At 31.3% G+C, this 26,624-nt stretch overlaps 2 protein-coding genes across 2 annotated transcripts in view; both read right to left on the bottom strand.

The window, feature by feature from the left end:
- The window catches only part of LOC127711227 (platelet endothelial aggregation receptor 1-like), a 118,783-nt gene that overhangs the window by 83,948 nt on the left and 8,211 nt on the right, over nt 1–26,624 (bottom strand). The gene's annotated exons all lie outside the window — the stretch shown is intronic.
- LOC127711224 (platelet endothelial aggregation receptor 1-like) lies at nt 1,938–9,916 on the bottom strand. The gene is made up of 7 exons (XM_052217216.1): nt 9,787–9,916; nt 9,007–9,083; nt 7,963–8,127; nt 7,164–7,292; nt 5,858–5,986; nt 5,174–5,311; nt 1,938–4,360 (listed from the first exon to the last, which is right to left on the bottom strand). Exons 1-7 carry the CDS (start codon nt 9,912–9,914, stop codon nt 4,011–4,013), a joined length of 1,116 nt encoding a protein of 371 aa, XP_052073176.1. The 5' UTR covers nt 9,915–9,916; the 3' UTR covers nt 1,938–4,010.

Genomic DNA, 26,624 nt, shown 5'->3' with positions numbered 1-26,624 from the left:
TGGTTTTCTTCTGTTATTTGCTGACAATTGTTCTCTGAGTTGTAGTTTCCGGTTCTAACAGAGTTTACTCTCGGCTGATCCTTGACATGGTCATCATTTTTTTGCAATTCTATGCGACTGTCATACAAGTGAGAGGTTTAATCCATCATAATCATCATAAACTGTACCAAGTCAGGAATATGACAGTTGTTTTCCATTTGTTTGATGTGTTTTAGCTTTTGATTTTGTCAATTGATAAAGGACTTTCCGTTTTGAATTTTCCTTGGAGTGTTTTTGTTATTTTACTTTTTATTCAGCTTCCAGATTTTTGACGACCGCCATCCATCCTTATATTCTGATGACAGAGTACATCATGCATTTATCGAAAATAATGTTGTTTTTATCAAATAAAGTTATAATTAGGGACTTTCCGTTAAGAATTTTCATCGGAGTTCGGTTTTTTGTTATTTTACTTTTTAGAAACATTTAAGAGCAACCACATCGTTTAGTATTTACTCCTAATGACCTGTAATCATACTAATCTACCAGCAAACAAAGTTCATGTTGCCACTCAAAAACAAAATGCAAATACAGTTTGTTTTTATTTTAATTTGGTTGCTGTAACAATGATAAATGCACAATATCTTTAATTGGTCTTATCATGCTGATTGTTTGAAATGCAGTTAAAATTGCTCAAAAAAAGGTTTTGATATGGCTTATACTGTCATAGGTACATTTTGTGACGGACTATCATTCCTTACTTATAGTCCTAATGATTTTTGTCGAACTGTACTTGAACAGCGGTATACTACAGTTGCCTTTATTTATGTAGACTATAGAAAGCCCATATGATACTTGTGGAATAGTGCTTACTCGACCAGCCTTCAGTTTATTAGCTTTGGATCGTCGACAAGATTTTATTGTATTCTTGTTGCTTGAATTTACATGAAATATTGCTAAGACAATATTATAGCCAAACCAAATGTGCTTATTGTTTATTATAGTAATATACAAGTCATCTATGGCGTCTGTTCGGAAATGTTGATAGTTGGAATGTAAATCAAATGAATTAGTTTGATAGAATAATATATTCAATAAATAGCCATTATCTTTAACTAGCATTTATGTTAAAACGTTAAAATGTTTGTGTGTATAAATTATTGGCTTTCAAACAGGTGTCTTCGTGAATTGCTGAAGACACAGTAAATTCTCTTAAACAGTGGACAACAACACAAAAGCACTAAAATGACATTTTGCGGTCACAATTTGTTCCTAAAAACAGGACAAAGGCCGTATGATTATTTTTCATTACATTTTGATTTACAGATATTTTTTTTCTACAAAAAAATTGGAACACATTTCCCGTTTCCTTACATACAATTTTGTGAAAATGACTAAAATCCACTTATTATTTCCGGAAAATTGAAAATAAGTTCCGCTGTGAACTGTGTTGATATTGCAAAAAACCGTACTGACAGAACTGTATAACGTTAATGTTTTTTTGTTGTTGTTTTTTGTTCTTAAGCTGATGTTGCCGGTGGACATTTAGTACACGAGGGTATTACCAACCAAGTAACTCAGTACTTCGGTACTCGCATGACAATACGTACATTGCTTTATTGAATAAGATGTTATAAAACTTTTTGAAATCAAGTAATGTATCTCCCTTATACATAGCTCTGGTTCATTAACCTGGTTTTGAAATCGGTTACTTCTTTTGTCTTTTTAATCTTATTTTGAAAACTTGAAGTTACAACTGATTGAAAAGTAATTGTACTACATGTATACACTGGTTATTATTAAGTTAAACATAATATTAAAACGTTAATACTGTTTTATTCATAATCAATGTCAACAACATTTTCTGAAAATAAATGTGTACATCTCAAAATATTAATAAGACATTACATTGTTTATCAATCATTCTTGGTATAAACTGATAAATCGTTTTTCTGGCATTTACAAAGCTACCGCAAACACAAATTATGGCATAAAATTATTACATGTTGAATGAAGACTCGCTATTAAATAAAAAAAATCTGTAAATTTGCAATTGAAGTTAAGTTGAAGTTCAAGCTTTCTGTTTATCTTTTGTCTGATAAAAGATGACAGCGTGGATATATTGCATCGACGTGTAGACCTATACTGCCCGGAATACTAAAGGTTTTGTCTATAAAAAAATAAGAAGATGTGCTATGATAGCCAATGAGATAACTCTCCACATGAGACCAAATGACACAGATATTAACAACTATAGGTCACCGTACGGCCTTCAACAATGAGTAAAATCCAGATCGCATAGTCAGTTATTAAAGGCCCCGAAATGACAAATGTAAAACAATTCAAACGTGAAACCTAACGGCCTAATTTATGAACAAAATAATGAACAAAAAACAAATATGATATACAGCAACAAACGACAACCACTGAATTACAGGCTCCACTCTTCGGAAAGGCACATACAGAATGTGGGGGGGGGGGTTAAACTAGTTTGCAGGCGCGCCAACTCTCCCCCTAACCTGGGTCAGTGATGTAACAGTACAGTATATCATTTTAAATGTAAAGAACATGCCTTCTTTTAATCATTTGCATTTAGCCCATCTCTCTGCATTTGTCAAAGTCTTTATTGTATAGGGTTTCATATCTTCAGATTTCTGTTCAGTGTTTTATGTTTAGAAAAGCCAGGAATTAACAATTGGTCAATACTTCAAAAGAAGGACCCTTGTTGACGGTTTGGTATTATCAAAGAAGCGAAAGATATTAAAGGGATATTCAAACTTTTTAGTCGAAATCCAACTAAAGACTATGCTCCGAACAAAAACTTGTCAAAGATACCAGATTTATATTTTGATATACCAAACGCTTTTTGTCTACATAAGCCTTGTCAGTTCAAATAAAAAAGATAACCTATCACCTTAAACATGCGTTTAAGCTGTTTGTTTGATCATGTATTGGATACTCGCTTTACTTGTTTCGTTCCTTTATTAATCATACTTTTAGCACATACTGTTATTATCAAATTGCTTCAGTTTAAATTGTTTGCTTTCAAATCTGTCATTCATATAAATTCTTGAATGCAAACCTTGATGTTTAAATAAAACAATTGTTTTACAGCATTTCGTCTTCTTCTTATCGTCAAACGTGGCAATATTCTAATTGTTTATTAAACAAGATGAAAGAATGACAAAAATAACTATTGAAACTACTTCTAAAGGTTGATTATTTAAATTTATGATGATTGGGATACAAATCTATTTTTATGAGCAATAATGCGTTCTGAAAAAATGACTGAAATCGATTTATATTCTTTACATATAACACCTGGTCATGCGATCAGGAAAATGCAGTATTAGATAAAGAATGTTCTGAACCCTTACGGGTTTTAGAAACCATTTGAATGAAAAAACGAATAAAGATAGCATACAAAAAACCTGGCTTGAACAAAAATTTGTTCCAATCACTTGTGAATCTTTCTAACAAAATTCAGTTGTAACACGACACTTTAACCTAAAACGGAATGTGCTAATATTTCTTTTTTTAAAGTGTTTTCGACAAAACGTTATCTGATAAGACGAGTTAAAATATATGGTTGCAGGTTTTATTCTTAAGAATGTTGTGAAGTGCTAAAAAATTGTGTGTACACATCTATGGAATAACGATTTCAAATTCCCCGAATAAACATTCCCTTATGTAAAAAGACTCGATTTTTGTATCAGAAAATATGCAAATATTTTGAACACTAACGATTCCAATCCGACAAAGAAATTGAAAATGTTTTTTTAAATTAGCGTCTACGTTATTTGGTGATTGTCCATAATGTAAAATGGATTCTTATTATTTGTCAAATACGACAGTTATTGTAAGTTCTCTACTAGCACAATAGTTTGTTTGAAAGTCAATGCATCCAATAATGAGGAAAACTGTAACTAATTATAGAAGTTAACTATTGATTTCAGAAATAAATTTGGTCGATCCTGTATTCATTTGCTCTGTAGAAATATTTAGACTGACGTTTGTACTCGTATTGGCCATTAATTTCGATCTGATTCTACTTCATTGATATCTTCGATTTCACAATATAAATCTTCTTCGATTTCAGGTTGAAACATGATCATATCAGTGTCTACAATATACAATCCAGTCTGTGCGTTCTGTGTTTGGGTTAGCGATCGCCTTCGTTTAGCCTTCCGGCGTTTCAACCTTGGTTTTGAAGTGTCTTGTTTTGGTTTTTGTACCTGACGACATAGTCTTTCTTTAACTTTCACGACCATTGTTACAACACAGACCAGACCAATAAGAGCAGCAACCATCAGTATGTAAACTATTACGGTATCTTTCGATTTATAACTGTTTTGTCCTGAATTCAGATTGTTTACCTCAACTGAAACATCAGAATTTGTATCAGTTACCAATAATCAAAGTGGTTAATAAAACAAATGTTATTAGTTATAGTTGTTTATTTGCAAATCTTAATTTTGCACCCCCTCCCCCCAAAAGAAAAAAAAAGAAAAACTAATATTTAGCTAATACATTTGTGCCAATTACTATGTTACCTCGCAATTAAGTTGTCCTTTACCAATTTGCTTGTCGTAAACTGATAATCATTGTTTATTAAAAAGGATCTCAATTATTTTTTGAAATATTTGTTTTGTGCAAACGTCTTCCTACTTTTCATGACATTCTGTGGAGGAAATGATATGGTACCCAGATGATGATCAACGTAATTTTTAATATTCTATTTGGTTGGTGGCTATTGAGTTGGTTATTATAACATTGTTGACTGTTAAACGAAAGTGTTTTGTTTTACAGTGTTTCATTTAATGAACCAAATACCATCATAAACGTTGTCAAAAACTTTCTTTATCAAATCTACAACTTCAAATCCAAATGGTTTCAGTCTAGAGTTATGCATGACAAAGAGCAAAGCGTAAACGTTAAAGTGTTTGTCTGGGATCCATCGCTCATATTCTTGAAAATATTTTGTCCTAGAAAACTTAGTTTTCATTAATCCAGAAATGCGTTTCAGACGATTCGCATTTATAAAGCGTTGTTTACATTTTTTTTGTCTTCTTTACTTCTGTAATTCCTGCTGTCTTTTATTCGTCTAATCATGCATTTTATTTGAACCTTTTGTAACTTTTTATCTTCTTTAGAAATTTAAAGACCTTTGGATGGCTTTAATATATAGAAATACCTTTATGTGAATTGCATTCTCCTTTATCAGATTCGGGGTTGCACTGAATGCACTCTCCAGTTAGAACATCACACTGTTCTACATCTGAGCAGGCACAAATCTCACTACAATTCTTTCCAAATTTTCCGATTGGACATTCTGCAATAGATCATGATGCGGTAATATTTTTTTAATTTGGCTTTAAGGTTGGTATGTATAAAGATTTCTCTAAGAAATATTGTATTATAATCCGAGATTACAGACTGATGTTGCTGTTATGGATATTTATTTATAATTTAATGTTGGATGTAACATGTCTTCTGATTGGCTGACAGTTTTTTGTCTATCAACTTAAAGACATAATTTTGTCATGTGACCGTGACGTCATCAACGTTGTTTTTTTCATGATTTACTCCCTAAATATTGAATTTAGAATTAAATTATAAGGAATATCTGTAATATTTGTTCTGTATATTCGAAATAACATAAAAATTTAGATAAACTGCTACGCGGGTTTTCAGTGTGCACCACATTTTTGATTTTATATCTTCATAGACAGAAAAAAATATTACGGTCATACCTTTGATACATATCGATATTTTTTTTTAAGTTCATGTCAAACATTGCTTCGCGGGTCAATCTACAATTCTGCAATGTACAAAACAGTTAAATGAAAATGAAAAAACACACAAAATTATTATTTACCCTTTGTGCAGTGAGGCCCAAATCTTCCTGCAGGACAAAAACAGTCACCAGTTGCCGGATCACACTCAACATCGTGTGCACAAAAACATTCCTCACTGCAGTTCACTCCGTATCTTCCTGATTGACACGCTTCAATATAAATAAACTATATTGTTTTAAAATCTTTACTACACAATGCACAACCACTAAAGAATATACCAGAAAAGAGGTTATGCACCTAAGATTCACAGAGAGTATAAAAAGGGTGTTAAATCGAATTTTAGCAATACCAATACGGATGCGTATACACATATATGACTAGTTCACTGTGAGGTAGATATAGTTGTCAGACAACCAATTTACCAACTCCAATTAAGAACGTTTGTAAAAGTAGCCCTACTCTGACAACTAATAGTACTTTTGATGTCATCGTTTACTTAAACCAAACAACAAATTTGCAGAAATGAAACTTCTGGTGAAAGAGAAATATATTTAGATCATTTTGATCCAACATTTACTTGTCTATGAATTTACATTTAAAATTGAGGATTAATGCGCTCCATAGTATACGTATTTAAGATTTACAGAAAACCAGGGGTTATTTTTAGTATTACTTGGCTTCTGAAAGGCAGTTCTTTCTTACAAGACTCTGAACATGGGTTATAAATTGGCATGTAGAAAGGTGATACATGTTCAATTCAAGATATTCCTGGTTTCTATGAAGTTAAACTTAAGGTAAAATATCAAGAAAGCTGTTTGAATAGATAAGGATTTTGAATTGGTGGACTGACACCATTTTATATAATAAGTTGGTTTGATGCGTAATAATGTACATGTTGTTGGGTAAATTAAAGGGTTACTTAAGCAATGAATAAAATATCGTCTGTAATTCCAGTCCAAAGTTATTACTTATTTTGTGTTAATTGACAAATACTAAATAGTGATTTCGTTTTATCTTTCTAATTTTCATCATATAATAGGTAAGATATAGCATTTCATTCAGGAATGTTGATAAGGACCTCGATTACTATAAAAAAAAAAGTTTTGAAATGTCAATAGATTTACTAAATCTAAAAAATGCAATGTTTCAATTAAATTTTATCGTTCTATCTCGTGTAAATCCTACTGATGTGCATAGAATATTATTGGCGTTTGTTTTTGTTGCAGTTTCTGTTATTCCGTTGTTTTCCTATTTTAGTTGATGTGTTTCCCGCGGTTTTATTTTGTTACCCGGATTTTTTTTTTTCTTAATCCATTTATGACTTTTGAACAGCGGTATACCACCGTTGCCTTTATAGGAAACGGAAATACACCGATCATTATTTACCTTTTGTGCAGTGATCTCCAAACCATCCTGCAGAACATAAACAATCACCAGTTACTGGATAACATTCAGCATTATGTTCACAGAGACATTTCTTACTGCAGTTCACACCGTATGTTCCGGATGTACACGCTTCAATTGGAACAAATAACATTTTTGATAATGACTAAGTCAAGAACCTGATGTTCAGTGGTTGTCGTTTGTTGATGTGGTTCATGAGTGTTTCTCGTTTCTCGATTTATATATAGATTAGACCGTTGGTTTTCTTGTTTGAATGGTTTTACACTAGTCATTTTGGGACCCTTTATAGCTTGCTGTTAGGTGTGAGCCAAGGCTCCGTGTTGAAGGCTGTACTTTGACCTATAATGGTTTACTTTGACAAATTGTGACTTGGATGGAGAGTTGTCCCATTGCCACTCATACCACATCTTCTTATATTTATCTAGTGACATAAACAAAAGCACTCTGGAAACTATCATCACAGAATATATCACACTAAAGGTTATTTAACTTCAACTCTTAAACAAACAGTGAGTACAGGAAATATTTTACTCGATTTAATATAACTAAGGATGCTAAACACATATATGACTTGTACAAAAAGCAATTCAATATAAAGTATGCATTTAGAATAATTCCATTATACACATAAATAGAAGTTCATGCATATATTTAACAACTGTTACATCATAAAACTGTTGGTTGGTTGTATAGTTATCTTTATACAGTACGTGACAAATCTGACTAATAGAGCTATGATAGTCAAGCAAATATTAGTCAATAATAAAAATTATTTACCTACCATTTGAGCATTCTGAACCGGTAAACCCTGTCTTACAAACACAACCATGAATTGGGTCACATTTTTTATTATCTGTACAGTTACATTGTGTTTTGCACTGCACACCGTAGTAATTAGGCATACATGACAGCGAACAATCTTTCCCATATTTTCCTGCTGGACATGCTGAAAAATTCAGATTTTAAAATGTATTAACATTTAATATATTCAGATGGAAAGCGTAACAAACTCTTAACGTACAAACGAAATAAAGAAATAAAATAGAATAATATGAGGAATAAACAAATAGCTTTGAAATATACTTTTTAGATAATTAAGTATACAAACAGTAAAATAACAAAAATACCGATCTCCAATGAAAATTCAAATGTCAAATTCAAAAGCTCCACCACATCAAATGAATGGACAATAACTTTCATATTCCTGAATTGATACAGGCATTTCCTTATGTAGAAAATGGTGGATAAAACCTGATGTAATAGCTAGCTAAACCTCTATTTGTATGATAGTCGCATACAATTCTATTATATTGACAATAATGTGTGTACAAAACGAACAGACATAATAGGTAAAAATGTCAAAAATAAGGGTACAGCAGTCAATATTGTGTTATACTCCTAATCACTATAAAAAACGAATCAATATGTGAATAAAGAAAACAAAATGACATATAGACAAAGCACAGAAACAAACATGAAAGGCAAAAAATTACCACAGCACACAAACCACAAATTAGTGTTTTAATTTACGCAAAGAATTTGATGAAAACGAAATCAACGATTGTATTTTTTCAATTGTGTCTCACGTTCCTTAATTTACATGACAGTTTATATTTATCACAAGTAGATCAAGCAGCAGATTGTTTCGCATTATAATGCACTCACTCCTTTGCTAAATTAATAAAAGTTCTGAGAGACTTTTTTTTTCAAAAATTGCCAATATTTGCAAATACATTTCTATATTTAAACTTTGAACATGTAAATTTAAAAAGATGTAAAATATCTAATGCACAATAAAACACTCTTTTAGTCTAAACAAAAATACCTTGACATTTCCCATTCTGGTTAAAAAAATCCGGACAGCACTCTATTATCCACTGTGTTTGGTTTACAGAATGACTACTAAAATGATAAAAAAAAAATCATTATAACAAAACAGTTACAAAACATATTTAATTCTATAACCGACGCCGAAATTTAGGATTGTGGAATATATCTACAATCTGAAATTTTTTTCGTATGGTAATTAGATTTGCTGTTCATGAATTTTTTTTACCTGTATATGAAGATAAATAACCAGCCATGTCTGGCCTGACTGAGTAAGATAAATCCATTGCAAGCTTTTAACCTGTATGAAGATAAATAACCAGCCATGTCTGGCCTGACTGAGTAAGATTAATCCTTTGCAAGCTTTTGCAAGGGAAAAACACGTTATTAAAAGCACACATTTATAGAATTTTAACGATCTTTACCAGTGTAAAATATAACAGATGATTCCTGAGGGCTCCATCCTGACGGATAATAAAATGTTCAATTTAACTTCGTTATTTTCCTTGTCCAACTACTTTTCCGGTCATACCAAATTATAAACTTTTATACTGTTTTTCGATTTCATTCCAGAAAACATGTGAACGTGTTTTTTTAACTGAACGAAACACTCTAGTCGAATGATATTTTTAATAAAGCTCTATTGTTTGTCTTATCGTCGTTTATCTTTTTTCCATGGGTTCGACGGTCCCTCTTTGACTTCATTTGTTTGTCCCTTTGATACATGTATTCACCATCTGTTTTTTGCTAAATAGTAGTTCTTTTATCCCTTACTTACCTTATGGTTACTCTCCTAGGACAAACATTTGGATCTGTTGACTTCAGTGGTGTACAATTTAACGTATCAACATAGGCAAAGATAAGAAATACAACGTTTTTCGCAATAAACCTATAACGTTTCTCCATTATTATTGTTTTGAATATGTTTAGATGATTATTTATTTGGAGAACCACCTGCATATAAGTACCGAACAATGACGATTTTAATAACGAATTACTTCAACTATTTTTTCCTCATTGGCTTATTACATTGTTAAAAGAGAATCCACTCATGTTTGTTTTCCGTTTTTTTATTTGGCGTTTGATATACATAATAAACGAAACATGTTTTTCAAAAGTATGAAAGGGATTGTTTATGAATAGCCGTTCGTTATAGGGAACAAATGAAAATCAAGTTGCCTTATTTGTTTTTATTTTCTTTTTATTTTTTATTCACAAGCTAATAAATTGATTTTAAAGCTTCACTCGCAAACTTTTCTGTCAAAGTTCTACATCTATTTCTATCAAGTTTAAAATGCCTTTTTTTTATCATAAGAAAAGTATATGTTTTTCCTTTTCCTGTTGAGATTAGTGGTAGAGCTACTTAATTGGGTCATATCATTAAGGAAAAACACAAACAAATAAATATTTAATGGTTGTGTGCATTATCAAAATAAACATTTTCCTATTGCAATGCGTAGAACGTCTGTCATATTCGGACCAAGCGTTCGTTATAGGGAACAAATGAAATTCAAGTTGCCTTATTTGTTTTTAGTTTTTTTAATTTTTAATTCACAATCTAATAAATTGATTTTATAGAACGTAGCTTCACTCGCAAAACTTTTCTTTCAAAATGGCTATATAAGACCATCAATCTCTATATCTTACGTAAAATGCCAAAAGTTTTGGAAGACGTATTTGCTGGTAAATATCATTATTACTTTTATTATATTAGTAGAAGTAACTGTAGTTTAGTATTATTTTTCTTGATATTGTCATTATAAATTAATAATTATTGACATACTCCATCACAAGACCTGGAATTACAGTATGTCCCATTATAATGTGTCGAAATTACACGTAGACATAATCTATTTTTACTCGTTATAGTACTTTTATTTGAGACTATTGTATGATTTGATGATACATGTATATGTATAGAAAAAAATAAACAGACTTAATTTATATATCAATATAATGCTTAACCTATTTCCTTTTATGAGATGTGAAATGATCAAAGTTCATGGCGAATGAAGTAAACTGCTGGAAAATTCCCATGACAAATTCAGTTATGATGTTGTAATTAGTGTTCGTGCTAGGTACTTATTCGGCTATATCACTATTGCAGAAATAATAAAACCTTTGCTCGTCTTTGTACAAATGTGGTAGCATACAAAATTTTATAGATTTTCGACATTTGGCCAAAGACGTGAATAAACGATACAAATTCAATAATATTAAATCTCAATGTCATTCTACAGTCTTTCTTGGTTTTAGAGTAGATAAAAGAAATCAGATATAACTGATTGAAAGCATGTTCAAAATGTAGGTCATTGTAAGCATATCTGACCTCTCTTGCACAAAATCACACAAACACTAAGAGTCACCTTAATATGAAAAAGTGGATATATGGGATATACGTCCATTACACGGCAACGAAACGACAGAAAATAAAGAAACAAAAACAAAGGGCAACATAAGTCTTCAACAACAGAAATGTGTCTACAAAATATATCAGGCTCTAAATAGTTCTGAGTCCATAACATTTGTAAATAAATTTCACAGAATCAATCAAAGATATATTATTAACATCCAGTTCTCCAATGTTTTATTGCCGGTATTTGTAACGACCATTCTGTTAAAGAACAAATTCCTGGATATTTTGATAATACTGAACTCCCTCTTATTTATTATATTTACAAGAAATCTACCCGAAAATTTGTGTTTAACTATAGCCAAGTCTGTAAAGATGTAAATATCAGTGAAAATGCACCTACGTCATGTAATTGTAGTAATTCCGAATACACTTATGGCCCCATTTCCCATGTTATAACAGGAGACCTTAACATCGTTCGCGACCGAGAGTTAAAATCATTCCTCAGTAAAGGACCTAAATATCGTCCCCCGTCAATTATTAATTGGAATGAGTGTCGTAATTTCATCCACGACTCACTTCGTGCTTACTGTTTGAAATGGATAAAACGGGAAAAAGCTGACAAAAAATCGTTGGACTCTTTTTTTAATTCAGTAAAGAAGATAGTTGATATAAGTATACAACATTTTAAAGAACATTTTACTCTCAACAACAACCATAAAAATCCGATTTCTCGTATAAAACATAAACTAAAAGAACTAGCCAAGGAATTTGTTTTTTGTCCCGGCTGATAAAGCTGCTAATAATATCATTATAGTTTGACGTAAATTTTACATTGAGGTTCTGCAAGAGGAAATCACGAATTCGCCAACATTTCAACTGACTTCATTTTCAGAAAACGATATCTGTAACAAACATAAACTATTAGCTACTTCTTTACAAGCAGAACCAAATACAATGAAAGTCCCAACTATGTACTGGCTTCCGAAGCTACACAAATCACCTTACAAATATAGATTTATTTCGTCTTCAAGTCATTGTTCCACTACTAAATTGTCTATTCTACTTACTAGTACACTTGGTACAATCAAAAACCTGATAATAAATTGTTCAAATAAGGCCTTTAAAAATAGTGGAATTAACTACTTTTGGAGTGTCAAAAACTCGTTGGAAGTACTTGACAAATTGCATCCATTTATTGGTGATTTTGAATATGTTCAAAGTTTGGATTTTTCTACCCTATATACCACTTTGCCTCATATTCTTACTAAGAAAAAAATCACACACCTAATTAAATGGGCATTTAAAAAATCGGAATGCGAATACATATGTTCAAACTCTTATAGGTCATTTTTTTGTAGCAACAAACAAAAGAGCTATGTCAATTGGACATGCTTTGATACTATATCGGCCCTTGAATTTTTACTTGATAACATTTTTCTTCGCTTTGGAGATTCCGTATATCGTCAAGTTATCGGAATTCCAATGGGGACTAACTGTGCACCACTTATTGTGGACCTGTTTTTGTATTGTTATGAGTTACAATTTATAACTAAAATCAGCAAAGACCCATCGAAACAACATCTGATACAAAAATTTAACAATACTTTTAGATATTTGGATGATATATTGGCTCTCAATAATGACGACTTCACTATGTATACTATAGAAATTTATCCTGTTGAATTTACTTTAAATAAAGCTAATAGTAACAATGACTACTGTCCTTTCCTCGATCTTGATATCTATATCATTAACGGGAAGCTTAATACAAAAATTTATGGTAAAAGAGATGATTTTTCATTTCCTATCGTTAATTATCCATTTTTAGATGGCGAAGTTCCCTTGTCACCATCTTATGGTGTTTATATATCTCAACTTGTACGAATCGCTCGTGTATGTAACAACGTATTAGATTTTAGCGAGAGAAATTTATGTATTACTGAAAAATTATTACACCAGGGTTTTCGATATCATAAACTAGTCAAAACATTTACTAAATTTAATCATCGGTATAAGGACATCATTCGTAAATATAACTCAACATGCAGACATCTTATACGTTCGGGTATTTCACATCCAATCTTTTATGGTAATATTCTTTACAAAGCACAAAAATGTCAGTATTCACCTCAAAAGCTAACAAAACCTTTAAACAAACTTATTAAGAAGGGATATAGTTTTGATGCTGTTGTCAGGTCATTAAAGATTGCATATTTTGGCTTTAATATTGATTCACTTATAGGGTCTTTGCATCGGAATTAAACATATTTATTCTAAACCCAGTTGTTGGCATGACACGGGTTATGTTCTTCTCATATATTTTATAATGGTATAATACTAAACCCCTAACAGGAGGGATTGTGCCTGATATTCATATGATAAAGACATAATCTTTCAATCAGTTTAATTGAGGTCTGGAGCTGGAATGTCAGTAACTGCTAGTAGTCTGTTGTTATTTATGTATTATTGTCATTTTGTTTATTTTCTTTTGTTTCCTATTCTGACATCGGACTCGGACTTCTCTTAAACTGAGTTTTACTGTGCGTACTGTTGTACGTTTGTTTTTTCTACATTGGCTAGAGGTATAGGGGAGGGTTGAGATCTCAAAAAACATGTTTAACCCCGCCGCATTTTTGCGCCTGGCCCAAGTCAGGAGCCTCTGGCCTTTGTTAGTCTTGTATCATTTTTAATTTTAGTTTCTTGTGTATAATTTGGAGTTTAGTATGACGTCCATTATCACTGAACTAGTATACATATTTGTTTAGGAGCCAGCTGAAGGACGCCTCCGGCTGCGGGAGTTTCTCGCTGCATTGAAGACCCATTGGTGGCCTTCGGCTGTTGTCTGCTCTATGGTCGGGTTGTTGTCTCTTTGACCAATTCCCCATTTACATTCTCATTTTTATTTAGTAAGGAGAGATAAGAATGAGTGACAAAATTTGTAAATTTGTAAATTTGGAATTATTTTGCACTTTTGCATGATACCATAGATTTCAAGTGATTCGATAATTAACTATGTTAGGTGAATTTTACTACACATGGATATAGTTAGGAACGTGAGCTATATTTTGCACAAACAGATACCTTTAACTAATCGCTGGTATAGGGTTTTTAATATATGAAATAACGCTTTGTTGTACTTTTTGTATTTATAATAAACCACAAAGATTAAAGAAAAAGTATCGAGTTCAATTTATGATTTAGCACTATATTGCATAATCTTTTGAATAGTAATAATAATACTTTATTCAGAAGCAATACAGCTTATAGAATATACATTTTTACAACAAATTTTTTTAATGCATCAGTGTAATATTTAGGTGGCTAGGGCGTATTATTAAAAATTTACAGCATTTTTTAATAATTTGTCAAAATGAAGTTTTTGAAATGCTTTTTTTAAAAATATAATAAAAAGTATGGTTCACCGGACTTTTTTTCCCGCTACAGGTTGTGCAAAATTGTCAGATTTTGTATAGATTATGCATGGAAAATTCAATTTTGTGTGATGAAAAGAAAACTATCTGATAGAATTGTAAGATAAAATGTGAGCAGATAGCTCGTATAACATGCTTTCAGATAAGAAAAAGAAAAAAATGGGGTCACCGAACTTGTTTTCTTGCTACATATTAAAATAGATACATTTATAACACTTTCTATTATAAAATTACTATATCTGAGTTATCTCCCTTACTACTTGAGTTATCTCCCCTTATTAAGAAGGGTTGAAAGAAATTGAATCAAACTCAAATAAGGTGTTTTATTTAGAAATTACAGCCGTAAATATGATAAAACACATAATTTTCTATATTTACATCAAAAGTCTTACACATGAATTACATACTTCTCTCAAAATTTGCACACTTCATTAAAGATATAGACCAACGTTTTTTTCTTCTTCAAAATCCAAAATGGAGGAAGACACACGAGCCACCTTAATAACAATAAATATACAAAATACACATATGGCGGAGAATGACAATAAATTTATATGATACACAAGGAATACAACTACAAAATGTACGTATTACGGATTTTTTCGATGTTGAACAAAAATTTACCTAAATTATTAAGTTCCTTCACATTGTGAACTGATGACAACTGTATAAGTTTAAAAGTGGATGGTTTTTACCAATAATATTTCTTTATATTTTGTTTTCTTACATCACTATATATATTACATTCTAAAATAAAATGGTATTCATCTTTAACAATATTGCTATTGCACATAGTACATATTCTATTTTCTCTATCTACATTGTAATATCTGCCTGTCTCTATATTGAGGCTATGGGCAGAGATACGCTATTTACATATACAAGGTTTATATATTTGATTAACAGGTCTATTTAAATAAAATTGCAATACATCTGTGTTATATATATATAAAGTATACATTTAGATGAAGTGTTAAAAAACGCATTAACATCAGTAATAAAGGTATCTTTCATTCGTTGTTTTAGCTCATTTATAAATATATCAACATTATTTACGCTTTGTTTTAGCCATACATCATGAAAACCATATATACATAAAATATCTCTGACTGAACATGCCCAATTCAATTTGTCTTTGGGTTTTTTAAATGAACTCTCCAACATATCTTCATAACATGCTATTAATAAACAGATATCAGTATTAAATAATTTAAACCAAAACTGAATCATTTTTCTTTGTCTTTCATAATACATTGGGTATAGGATTTAGCTTCCTTTTCCAATTAAAACTGGTCGTCACAAAACAGCCAATAGTGCTAAAAGTGGCGTTTAAAACACAAAATATCAATCAATCAAACATCTTGTATGATAAACTTAATTGCAAATAGTATAATGATGCGCTTAATTTCCATGATGTAAAGTTAGATTGTAATTTTCTGACAATGAGTTCATCTGGTATAAGATTTTGATAAAATAAGTTGAATGGTATTAGGTTGATCCACAAATCACTTTGATGCTTTGACATGACTGTATAGACAAACCAACATGACTCATTTTATATTGTTCTATTTGTTAAATTAAGTGTTTTGCATCGTTTCTAATTTATCAATTACTGTAGATACTATCAGGAAAATTCTGAATTGTATCTTTTGAATTACAACTTTACATGCATTAACTGTTGTACCATCCGCAAAACAGACGTAAGGGCGTCAATATGACTTTATCGTTTAAACAAAGGTGTAAAATTCCTTCCATAAAAGATCGTTGTTTCAACAATTTAGTAGTTACATTCACAGAGAACAGACATAAGAAAACAACGGTTTTGGAGATAAAATATAACACACGCTCTATTGATTCTACGTGTGCCAATTAATGAAAAAAAATTAAATTAAGACTTAAGATTTAGGAGCGGGTAAAAATACTTCACGATACCGAATGCACGTCCCTGTTACATTGGTCTCTTGAGTAATGGCGTCAGAGATACCTCCCATGTGCAATGTAACTAATATTAAGTGTTAACATCTAAACGGAACGTTACTGGCAGTCTAAATTGAAATATTAGGATTAACAGTACATAATTAGACGCTCTGCATACAGTGGGTTTATTATTGTTTGTTGGATATCAATTTCGTAGTTTTCAAAAGAAACATGTATACATGTTTAACGAAGAATGCATTTTCTTTAGGCTGATATGCAGTACTACAAATTCACAAATCCACAAAGATAACAAAATTTCTCAATCCAGGAAAAATTGTACAACACAAATACACGAATTTACAGTACTCACATTTAGGATTTGTGAGTCTAATTATTTGAGATGCTGAGATGAATCAATCAAACAAGTATTCACACAAGTATTGACAAGTATGTCCTGTTTAATAACCAATGACAATTTTTAATTATTCATATTATAATGCAACCAATTGGTATTTAAATAGGACACAAGGAGCGGGATATAGGTTGAGATAATCACTTTACTTGGACGCAACTGAAGAGATACTTGTTTGATAGGAAAATTTATAAGATATCAACAGCCCAGTGTCCAAAACTTCGGTACTGACATAAAAATAGTGTGTTCTTGAAATTTGCTGTTACATTTTTTTTTAAATTATTTTAAATTAAGAAATATATCTCTCTCATGCAAAGCTCTAATTTTTCCCCGGCTCTGGCCATACATTCTAACCTTTTTTTGGTTTTAAAAACTCTTCAATTTTTAATTCTAATGCAATTTTTATGTAACAATTTTTTTCATTGGCTAAAAGTTACCGTCAAATCCACAGTTGACCAGTCGTAACTAAGGAGGGACCCGCCATTTTGAATTCATGGATAAAAAAATGTTCGATTACTACAATATTATAGAAAATAAAACAACACCTACCTCAAAATCGCCGTTTTGATGTGATTTTATCCAAATTTGAATCGTAGAAGTAACGAAATAACCTTCAGTTTGTAAGTTTTCATTTGTTTGACGTCATGTTTAGCCATGACGTCTTTGCGCCAAAATCATTCATGAAGTTTCGCGGAATTTTATTAAATTTCAAATTTATACATTTTTTCAAGCTCTAACGTATTATTTCTTTTTGTAATGCATAAGAATAGGAATAACAGTACTGTAGTTGAAGAGTTGCCACCGTCAATTTTGATTTGACGGTCTCAAATATCCGTTTTACTGTCTCCGCTACGCGTCGCCAGTAAAACTGCATTTGCGACCGTCAAATCGCCAATTGACGGTGGCAACTCTTCAACTACAGTACAGTTATTCCTTAAATATACTTTGGATTTTGGATTTTCTAATATTTTGGTTTCGAACATAATTAAAACAAAACATTAAGTGTCGAAATACGCATCTGGTACAGCACAATTGGTACTGTTAATGTTATTATATTGAGGACACAAAACTAGGTATGATCAGTCCAATATTGGACCCTTGAATTCAAAATCATAAGAATTATAAATCTATAAAAATAAACAACATTCATAGATTTTAAAGACAATTGTCTGTCAGATGTGTTTATTTGACTTAAATTTAGTTTTGGATAAGAGTTTTGGCTCATAACATATGTTCATGACGAGTAATTTTTATGAGCTGAAATATTCAATTGTACTATCCTTTTTATCAAAGTTTGAAATTAGCTTAATTTTGAAACGATTAAAGAAATGTAATTATTTTTGTTGTATTAAGTACCAGATTTTTTATCAGCATCTTACCTCCTATGTTTTTTTAATTATAAAATTAGCAACTAATCTCAGTTTACAAATAGTTTTGGTCGATTAAGTTGTTTCAATCGACATTTTATGAAGTTGAACTAATGTTTGTGTATTTCATATCGATCTATTTCCAAATCATCGATATCACCTATTTCGCAATATAAATCTACTTCCATCGGATATTGAAACATGGACGTTTCTGTATCTATAATAGATGATTCAGTCTGAGCGTCCTGTGTCTGTAGCCTTCGTTTCGCTTTACGTAGTTCCATGTTTTGTTTTGAGGAGTTCTTTTGACATTTCTTTACATTACGACAGAGTGCTTCTTTAGCCTTCACGAATATAGCAACAACACATATCAGACCAGTAAGAGCCGCAGCCATCATTATGTAAATGATTACGGTATTTCCTGAAGTCCCATTGACCTTTGCATCTGAAACAACTGTTTTCATAGAAGAGATTTAAATATTTGAAAATGGTACATCCTTTTTGCTCTCTTTACATGTTTGAAACAAACTTCTTTCTTTTATATGAATTTTAACATTTAAAAAGACATCTCTATCGCCTCACTCGAAGAATATGTGAATAAATTGATCCGCAAAACATTAATGTGTCGTGCTCTCCTATAAAATCAATGTCTATATAAAGTGAAATCTATGTCTTCTATTGTAAGTAAGGTCTACTGCTACGAATTAAATACTTTGCCTTACATGAAAATATGGTTATTGTGTTAATAAACTTTGCTCCTACATTCTTTTCAAAATTATTTAAAAGTAAGGAATATTTTTTCCTCATGCAAAGTTTTAATTTCTTGCCCGGCTTTGATTATAATTTGTGTCCTTTCTTGTTTATAAGCTTTTCATTTTATAATAATTCGTATTGTTCAAATAGTTTTGCCTCGAGCATCAGCGCAGAGACATTTGCCTTTGAAAAGTGCAACGGATGTTGAAAATTAGTACCGTTAATGTTATGACTACAACTGGGTCGATACCTTTGAGGGTGGAATAATCCACCATTTTCTACGTAAGGAAATGCCTGTACCAAGTCAGGAAATGACAATTGTTTTACATTCGTTTGGTGTGTTTGAGCTGTTGATTTTGACATTTGATAAAAGATTTTCCGTTTTGGATTTTCCTTGGAGTTCATTATTTTTTGCATTTTACTTTTTGTTAGTACTGGTGGGTATCACCAGCCCATGAAAACACGTATATTGTTTTATTAAAACTTGTTGTTACCAAATTTGTGATATTATTTTGAATTCAGGACTATATCTACCTCATGCAAACCTCTGATTGCTTTATTGGCTTTGGCTATAAGTTTTGAATTTTTTGTTTATAAGCTCTTCATTTATCTAATAAGTTTTTTTTTTGTCTCGTGCTTCACTAAATAGACATTTTTGTCGAAATCTGGTGCAGAACAATTGATACGGTCAATGTTATAACAACTTGAAAAAATATTTAAATAAAGAGATGTGGTAAGATTGCCAATAAGACAACTATACACCAAAGTGCAAATGAAATCGATAAAGGCAAATATAGACTTACGTACGGTCTTCAACAACGAGATAAAATAAAGACCCATACAACATAGCATGCTATTAGGGGTCTCGACATATAAAATTTGAAACAATTCATTTGAGAAAACAAACAACCTAATTTACAACCAACAATTTACGTAAAACAAATATGACAGACATGAACCAACAACAACCATTGAACTAGATACTTCTGACTAGGGAAAGGCACTTAAAGAATGTGGCGGGGTTAAACATGTTTATGAGAGCTGAATTTGTGTCAGTTTGTGGAAATAATGAATACGTCGTTGAGTTTTTTTTACGCATCAACGTTTTCATGATACTATCATGAAATGAGTACGACAACCTGACAGTGATCTCATTTTTTTGGTAAACAAACTAGGTTTGAGGTATGATGTCAAATTGTTTATTATACACTGTATTTTAATGTAAATATTCAAGTTGCAGTGTTATTGAACATCTATTTTTCCACTATAATAGCTGACTATACGGTATTAGTTTTGCTCAGTTTTCAAGCCGTGCGTTGACTCATAGTTGCTTTAATCCACGTCCGATCGACTCTTGTGTATAGTTGTCTCATTGGCAGTCATATCACATCTTCTTATCTTTATATAAAGGAAAGAGCAACATTTGTAGATTTATAGACTCTTCTTTCGTCATTTTTTCTACAGTTTATGCTATCCGTAAAGTGTTTACTCCCAGATAACGTCCGATCGACTTGTGTATAGCTGTCTCATTGGCAGTCATATTACATCTTCTTATCTTTATATAAAGGGAAGAGCAATATTTGTAGATTTAAAGACTCTTCTTTCATCATTTTTTCTACAGTTTGCTCAATGTTCAAAGCCGTACTGTGACATATAGTTGTTAATTTCTTTGTCATTTGGTCTCTGGTGGAGATTTGTCTCATTGGCTATCATATCACATATTTATACAGTGACGTTATAGGAGTGCCTGTGACAACACTAAATGTTATATTGTTGATTTGTGTAGTGTTCAAATATTAAAAAATACGAAATTTTAAGGTGATAATTTCGATCATCTTATTTAGTGCCGAAGAAATGATATTCAAATAAATACGAGAATTAAAAAACGCTGCTCTTCTTAGTTATATAAATTGGAATACTTCATGTAAATCAATAACTGTTTGTCATTTTAAACGAAGTGGATAAGAATAAGTTTTCCCCCACTCCCGAGAACAGTTTGTGACACTGAAGAAGTTTATTCTCTGTTGTGATATATATTTTGATTAGGTTTTCAGAATTTGTTGCTTGCTCCTCATGATTGAAAACGTGACTGGTTATAGTTCATGACTGCCATTTTTGTCATAATGTCAATGAACAAAACACTTTATATTTTGTGCGTACAAAGCACTTTTCCGTATATTTGTGAAGAAGAAGGATTTTCCCAACAAAAATCTATACCTTGCAATGCACACATTTCTCCAACAAAACCTTTTTGTTTTGTATGTTACCTTGTTCTACTCTGCTAATTAATTGTTAATGGAGTTTTCAAATCTGTTATTAGTTTAATGAAATATTACAAAAATGAGTACATAAAAATCAATCCTCCTTTCATTATGTTCATAATAGATATGAATGAAATTACGATAACATATGATACAGAAATGAACACTTTGTAAGTTATAGTTTTGTCAAACCAATCATTAGAGATCTTCATTGTCAATGCGGCACATTGTCGACATGAATTGTAAGATAACTCAATATTAACCACAATCTTTTAAATCATAACCTTTATTTTCGCCTTCCTGTGTATGGCTGTTTTTCACGACTCTAAATCAAAGGGAAAAACAAACAAGAGATGACTTCACTTGTGTGTCAAAATCAATATGATTTTTGTTCAATTCATTCATTCACTAAGTTTGGCCATTGGTTAAGGGACTTTCCGTTTTGAATTTTCCTTGGAGTTCGGTATTTTGTTATTTTACTTTTTAGTTAATCATTTGCCCAAAATGGTAGAATGAATATGTTGATCATCAGTATTGTAGCTATGCATCAAGTGCCTTTTGCAATTTTGTTATGAATTTATATACCAAATCCCTTTTCCCATTAAATCAACAATGAACGTGTTTCATGTTATGAGGATATCGTGAAAAGTGTCCCAGTGCTGGAGGTGTGGGGTTTGACAGTTATTTTTCGTCAGATAATTAATTTTAGTTTTACTTCATTTTTCTTGCATTTAGTTTATTTATCGACATTGTAATACCTGTTATGTAAACCCGAATTATTGACTTTTTCATAGTCGACAGATTTCTAACAAATTATTTAACATACATCTTGATGTTTCTCGTGGTTGTCTTGCTATCTGCATTGCATCTTTGTATTTCATTGATATTATCGAGCATTTGTCTTGTTCAAAAACTTTTTACCCTGTTTACATTTATGATTGCTGATATTACAATGCAGACGTGTTTGCACAGTATCTAGCTAACAATTATTTTTAAACTGATTTTCAAAGGTCCCAACGTAACTATTAAATGAAGTGAATGAACATAACAATTTGTAAATTTCCTGCAACCGAAGCGCTTTTCAGGATTCCGTCATCAAGAACGCTTACATCTGAACATTTGAAAACTTATGATGTGTAAATATGTAGAAAAGTAGCAGCTATATTGCCAAAATGACATTAACAGAATAGCCAAATTTAGCTTAGCTCAACATTGCCTGATGGAGTAAGAACCTTATTTTTTTCATATTTTTTTAATTAATGACCATTTTCCATTCAGGTATAATTGATAGTTGTAGGGTATAGGGATGAATGCCTTCATTATTATAACTAAGTTGTTCAGTTGCTGTCTGGTCAATATCCCAAAAAATGATTTTAATGATATTGAAAATTAATAAACCAAAAAAATGGTAATACAGCGCAAAAACGAAGAATTAAAATATACATGAATTGTTGAATTCGAAATTTAATTCAAACTATTTTGCAAGTTTTGTCTGTTTTATATTTACACATTATTGGTTTACCTTGTATACAGTATTTTCCGTGTCACCCAGCTGAGCAAATACAGGTACCTGTTACGGAGTCACAGCCAGTCGCATGCCTGAAAACACATTCCTTTTCACATCTGTTACCATAGTGACCATTTTGACAATCTGAAAAATAAAAAGGTAAAGGTAGAAATTATGTTATAAAATGGCTTACATTATTTGAGATAATTTTCTGTACAATTTGATAGATAGTAAACAACATCAAAAAGGTTACATTATTATGACTTTTAACAGACCCTATGACTTATAACTCCTTGTGTATAAACATTATGAATACAATGTAAAACATTCCACAAAAGTATAAGTTCTTTAGCAAACATGAAATTTGAATAACAGTTGTATATATAAACGACATATGCAAAACACAAATTTGAATAGTGTTATAATCGATTTCGAAAATGATTTGTAAGAAGCTCAAGTACAGCACTGACTTTCGCTAGGAAAACAGGCAATCATTGTCAATAAAGATCGGAGTCGAATATACTTCGCAACGAGCGACGTTTAAAATCACAACCACTGATTTGAAATATTGGTAATATGACCACTCTGTCACCGATGCAGAGGGCAACATATATTATTCTTAAATCGTCAAGAGTCTAGATACAGGTTGAGGGATAAAATTGATTTAACGTTTTTCAGATTTTTAAATCTGACAAAAGTTTTCCACAGAATTATATTTTTTGTAGTTGTTATAACACTATCAATATCCACTAACTTATGTTTTTTTGTGTTTTTGCTGTGCACATACTGATTTAGTGTCATGGATGGATACCCCACATCCTTTGTTTTCTATTATGGGTATATCTCATTTTAAATAACAAAGTCATGACCGTCAAATTATGCAGAATTACACCATTATTTAGAATATATCAATAAATGCTGGATTAAATGCTAAATGGTAACCCACAAGTAAATGTTCAATTTTATTTATATTATTTCATTTTGCAGCAATGTCGACGTCTACTGTACATCACTTTTATTTACTTTATTTTACAGTTTGTCTACCTTTACACATCCCATCATCTTCAAAGTAATTAGGACAACTCTCAACTACGAACTTTTGCTGTGTCGCTACGAACTGGTCACTGAAATAAAAGTTAAATTTATATGTAAGATAAATGATGTTTCAATTTCATTTTAAAATTATATGTTTCGTTCCCGAGGTTATCATCAACCCAACTATTGTACTGACGTCAAATAGCATTTAAATTTCATCTTTGTTGCATATTTTCTGCTCATTAACTTTTCAGTTCATTCAAAGTAGTATTTTTTTTACCTCTAGGCATAGTTTGCCTTAATCAAAGTTTGCGCCACTTTTTGAAATGTTGTTAGGACTACTGAAATATTGACTTTTCTGTGATGAACAAATCTTCACATTTCGCTAAGGCAAATGCTATAACTGTATAGTATAAACAGCCCGAAGTGAAGACCAAGACAGTTTGATCCTTGCCATGCACAATGCCTGCCTCCTGGTGTAGATTTGCAAAAAGAAAAAAGAAACCAGGAATATTCTGATAAAAATATGAAATTGAAAAACGAAGTTGGCCCAAGATATGAACGATTCAATAAATAACTCTTCAATTAAATGCTTTATACCAATTGCGTATGAACGGTTACAGAAACACTGTGCCTTTCCAGACAGGAGGCAAAGTGATTAAAAATTCATTTATACATTACGGTCTAAATTGAACAAAGGAATTGGACAGTTAACCATATAAATTATTATATAGGATATCATATCTTAATGTGTATGTCGTACATCAGAGTTACTCCATCGAATAACAATACTAATGACAAACAGCATATCTAACTTACCTTATTTCAACTTTCCTGACACGTTTAAATCATTTACTTTCAAAGAGTAGCATGATCCAATTCCAAGATACACACAAAATAGGTAGAAATGTTGTTTCATGGTAAGATTAAGCAATATTAACTTTATATATCGATAAGTGAAATATTGATCTTTTGAATTGTTTTTAATACATAACAGGATATTTGATCTAAATTGGTATTTCCATATTTTATGTTTCCCCTATAACAGTATTAAAGTCCTAAAAAATCTTCCTCTTATTATTATTCTCATGTCTAATTATGTATTTATAATTAATCACATCGAATCTAGAATATATTTTAAGTAAAATTTAAAATAACCCGGTTTCGCTTCCTTTCTAGTGCATGCAGTTGCTTCAGATTTTACTTTTATTTAGATTTGCATGTTCTGCATTGATTTAACAGATTTGAACTTTGGCAAACTAATGTTGCCTATAATTTAGATACGAACATATTCTTTAAAACAAATCGAGTTAATTGGTACACAGATCACAGAAAACCTGCAAACATACAATGAAAAATATCAGTTTTTCACATCCTGTGCGCAAATGATAGACATTTTGTATGATTAAGAATGCTTGTTAACTAAGAAATAAAGATTGTAATCTTTGTCTGAAGAAATATTTTGATTCCCTAATAGGTTTCTCTTACTGCAGTCAGAGTCCAAATGATGTCTACCAGTTTATTCATAGTAGAGTTTTGCAGGGTACTATTTTTTTCTGTGTATGCTTTTTATTCTTTGTTTGATAATTCAAGTAAACAATCATATGTTATTGCAGTAAATATACAAGTCGTATATATCGTTTTCTTGCTGTTGAAATACAATTTTTTACATGTATAAGTAGAGCCTCAAAGTTTAAACAAATAGCTTTTACTCAATAACCTGCATTTCAATAATTGATAACACCTCATATAACCAGGGGAAAATACTACGTTTACTACCGGAAGTAGAAGGTCTGCATCAAATCTTTATCTCTACCTAGATATTGATACAGATGAACAACTTCAAACGTTACTCTATGACAAACAGGATGATTTTAACTGTCTAAATGAGTTTGAATGACTCTTTGGTATCTTTCGCCTCTCTTTCCCATTTCTCAGCATGTAACATACTCTATGTTCCATCGTGTTATGTTTACATATATCAGTTCATACGTGTATGTATTGTTCGTGCATGTTTAAATTGTACGGACTTATTTAACAGGTGTGTGCTCAAAATGCACCAAAAGACTTACGAGGAAGTACGACTGAAATCAATACCACATAGGTTTTACGGTCAACATGACGAATTAATTCACCGATACGGTGTGACATGTTTTCGCAGTCTTAGATATTTAGATACCAATATGGTCGTCTGATCTGAATATAACCGATTATGTCCTTTTTCTGATTGTGACATTTTGACTGAGTGTGAATTCTCATGGCGAGTGATGCATGCATAGCAGGAGACACTTACCCTGGCGATGTCCCCGGTCTCGCTCCTTTTGAGTGTATGTTTCTCTCAAGTATTTGTATGTTGCCTTGATATGTCTCTTTTGAATCGAGTTAAGGGATTTAAACATCGGTAAAGTGTATGGAAATTTGATTGCTTGTTAATAGGCATATTGTTGAAGTTATGAAAACAAACTTTTGGTCTTCAAATTAATGTCTTGATGTTCTTAAGTGCACAATCATGAGTTTAATGAGATAAAAAATAATAAAAAGCGCATCAAAAATACGTTACGCCAAAAAAAAAAACGA

Source organism: Mytilus californianus, unplaced genomic scaffold, assembly GCF_021869535.1.
Source record: "Mytilus californianus isolate M0D057914Y unplaced genomic scaffold, xbMytCali1.0.p SCAF_8, whole genome shotgun sequence".
Taxonomy (NCBI): Eukaryota; Metazoa; Mollusca; class Bivalvia; order Mytilida; family Mytilidae; genus Mytilus; species Mytilus californianus.
The sequence above is the reverse complement of the archived record's forward strand: the minus strand, read 5'-3'. Positions and strand labels throughout refer to the sequence as shown.

Coding starts and splice junctions, on each gene's coding strand:
- LOC127711224 (XM_052217216.1), bottom strand. CDS start 9,914: ATGGAGAAACGTTATAGGTTTATTGCGAAAAACGTTGTATTTCTTATC. Junction 7,293..7,962: donor CGGTTCAGAATGCTCAAATG/GTAGGTAAATAA, acceptor TTCCAATTGAAG/CGTGTACATCCGGAACATAC. Junction 4,361..5,173: donor AGAATGCAATTCACATAAAG/GTATTTCTATAT, acceptor CTGATGTTTCAG/TTGAGGTAAACAATCTGAAT.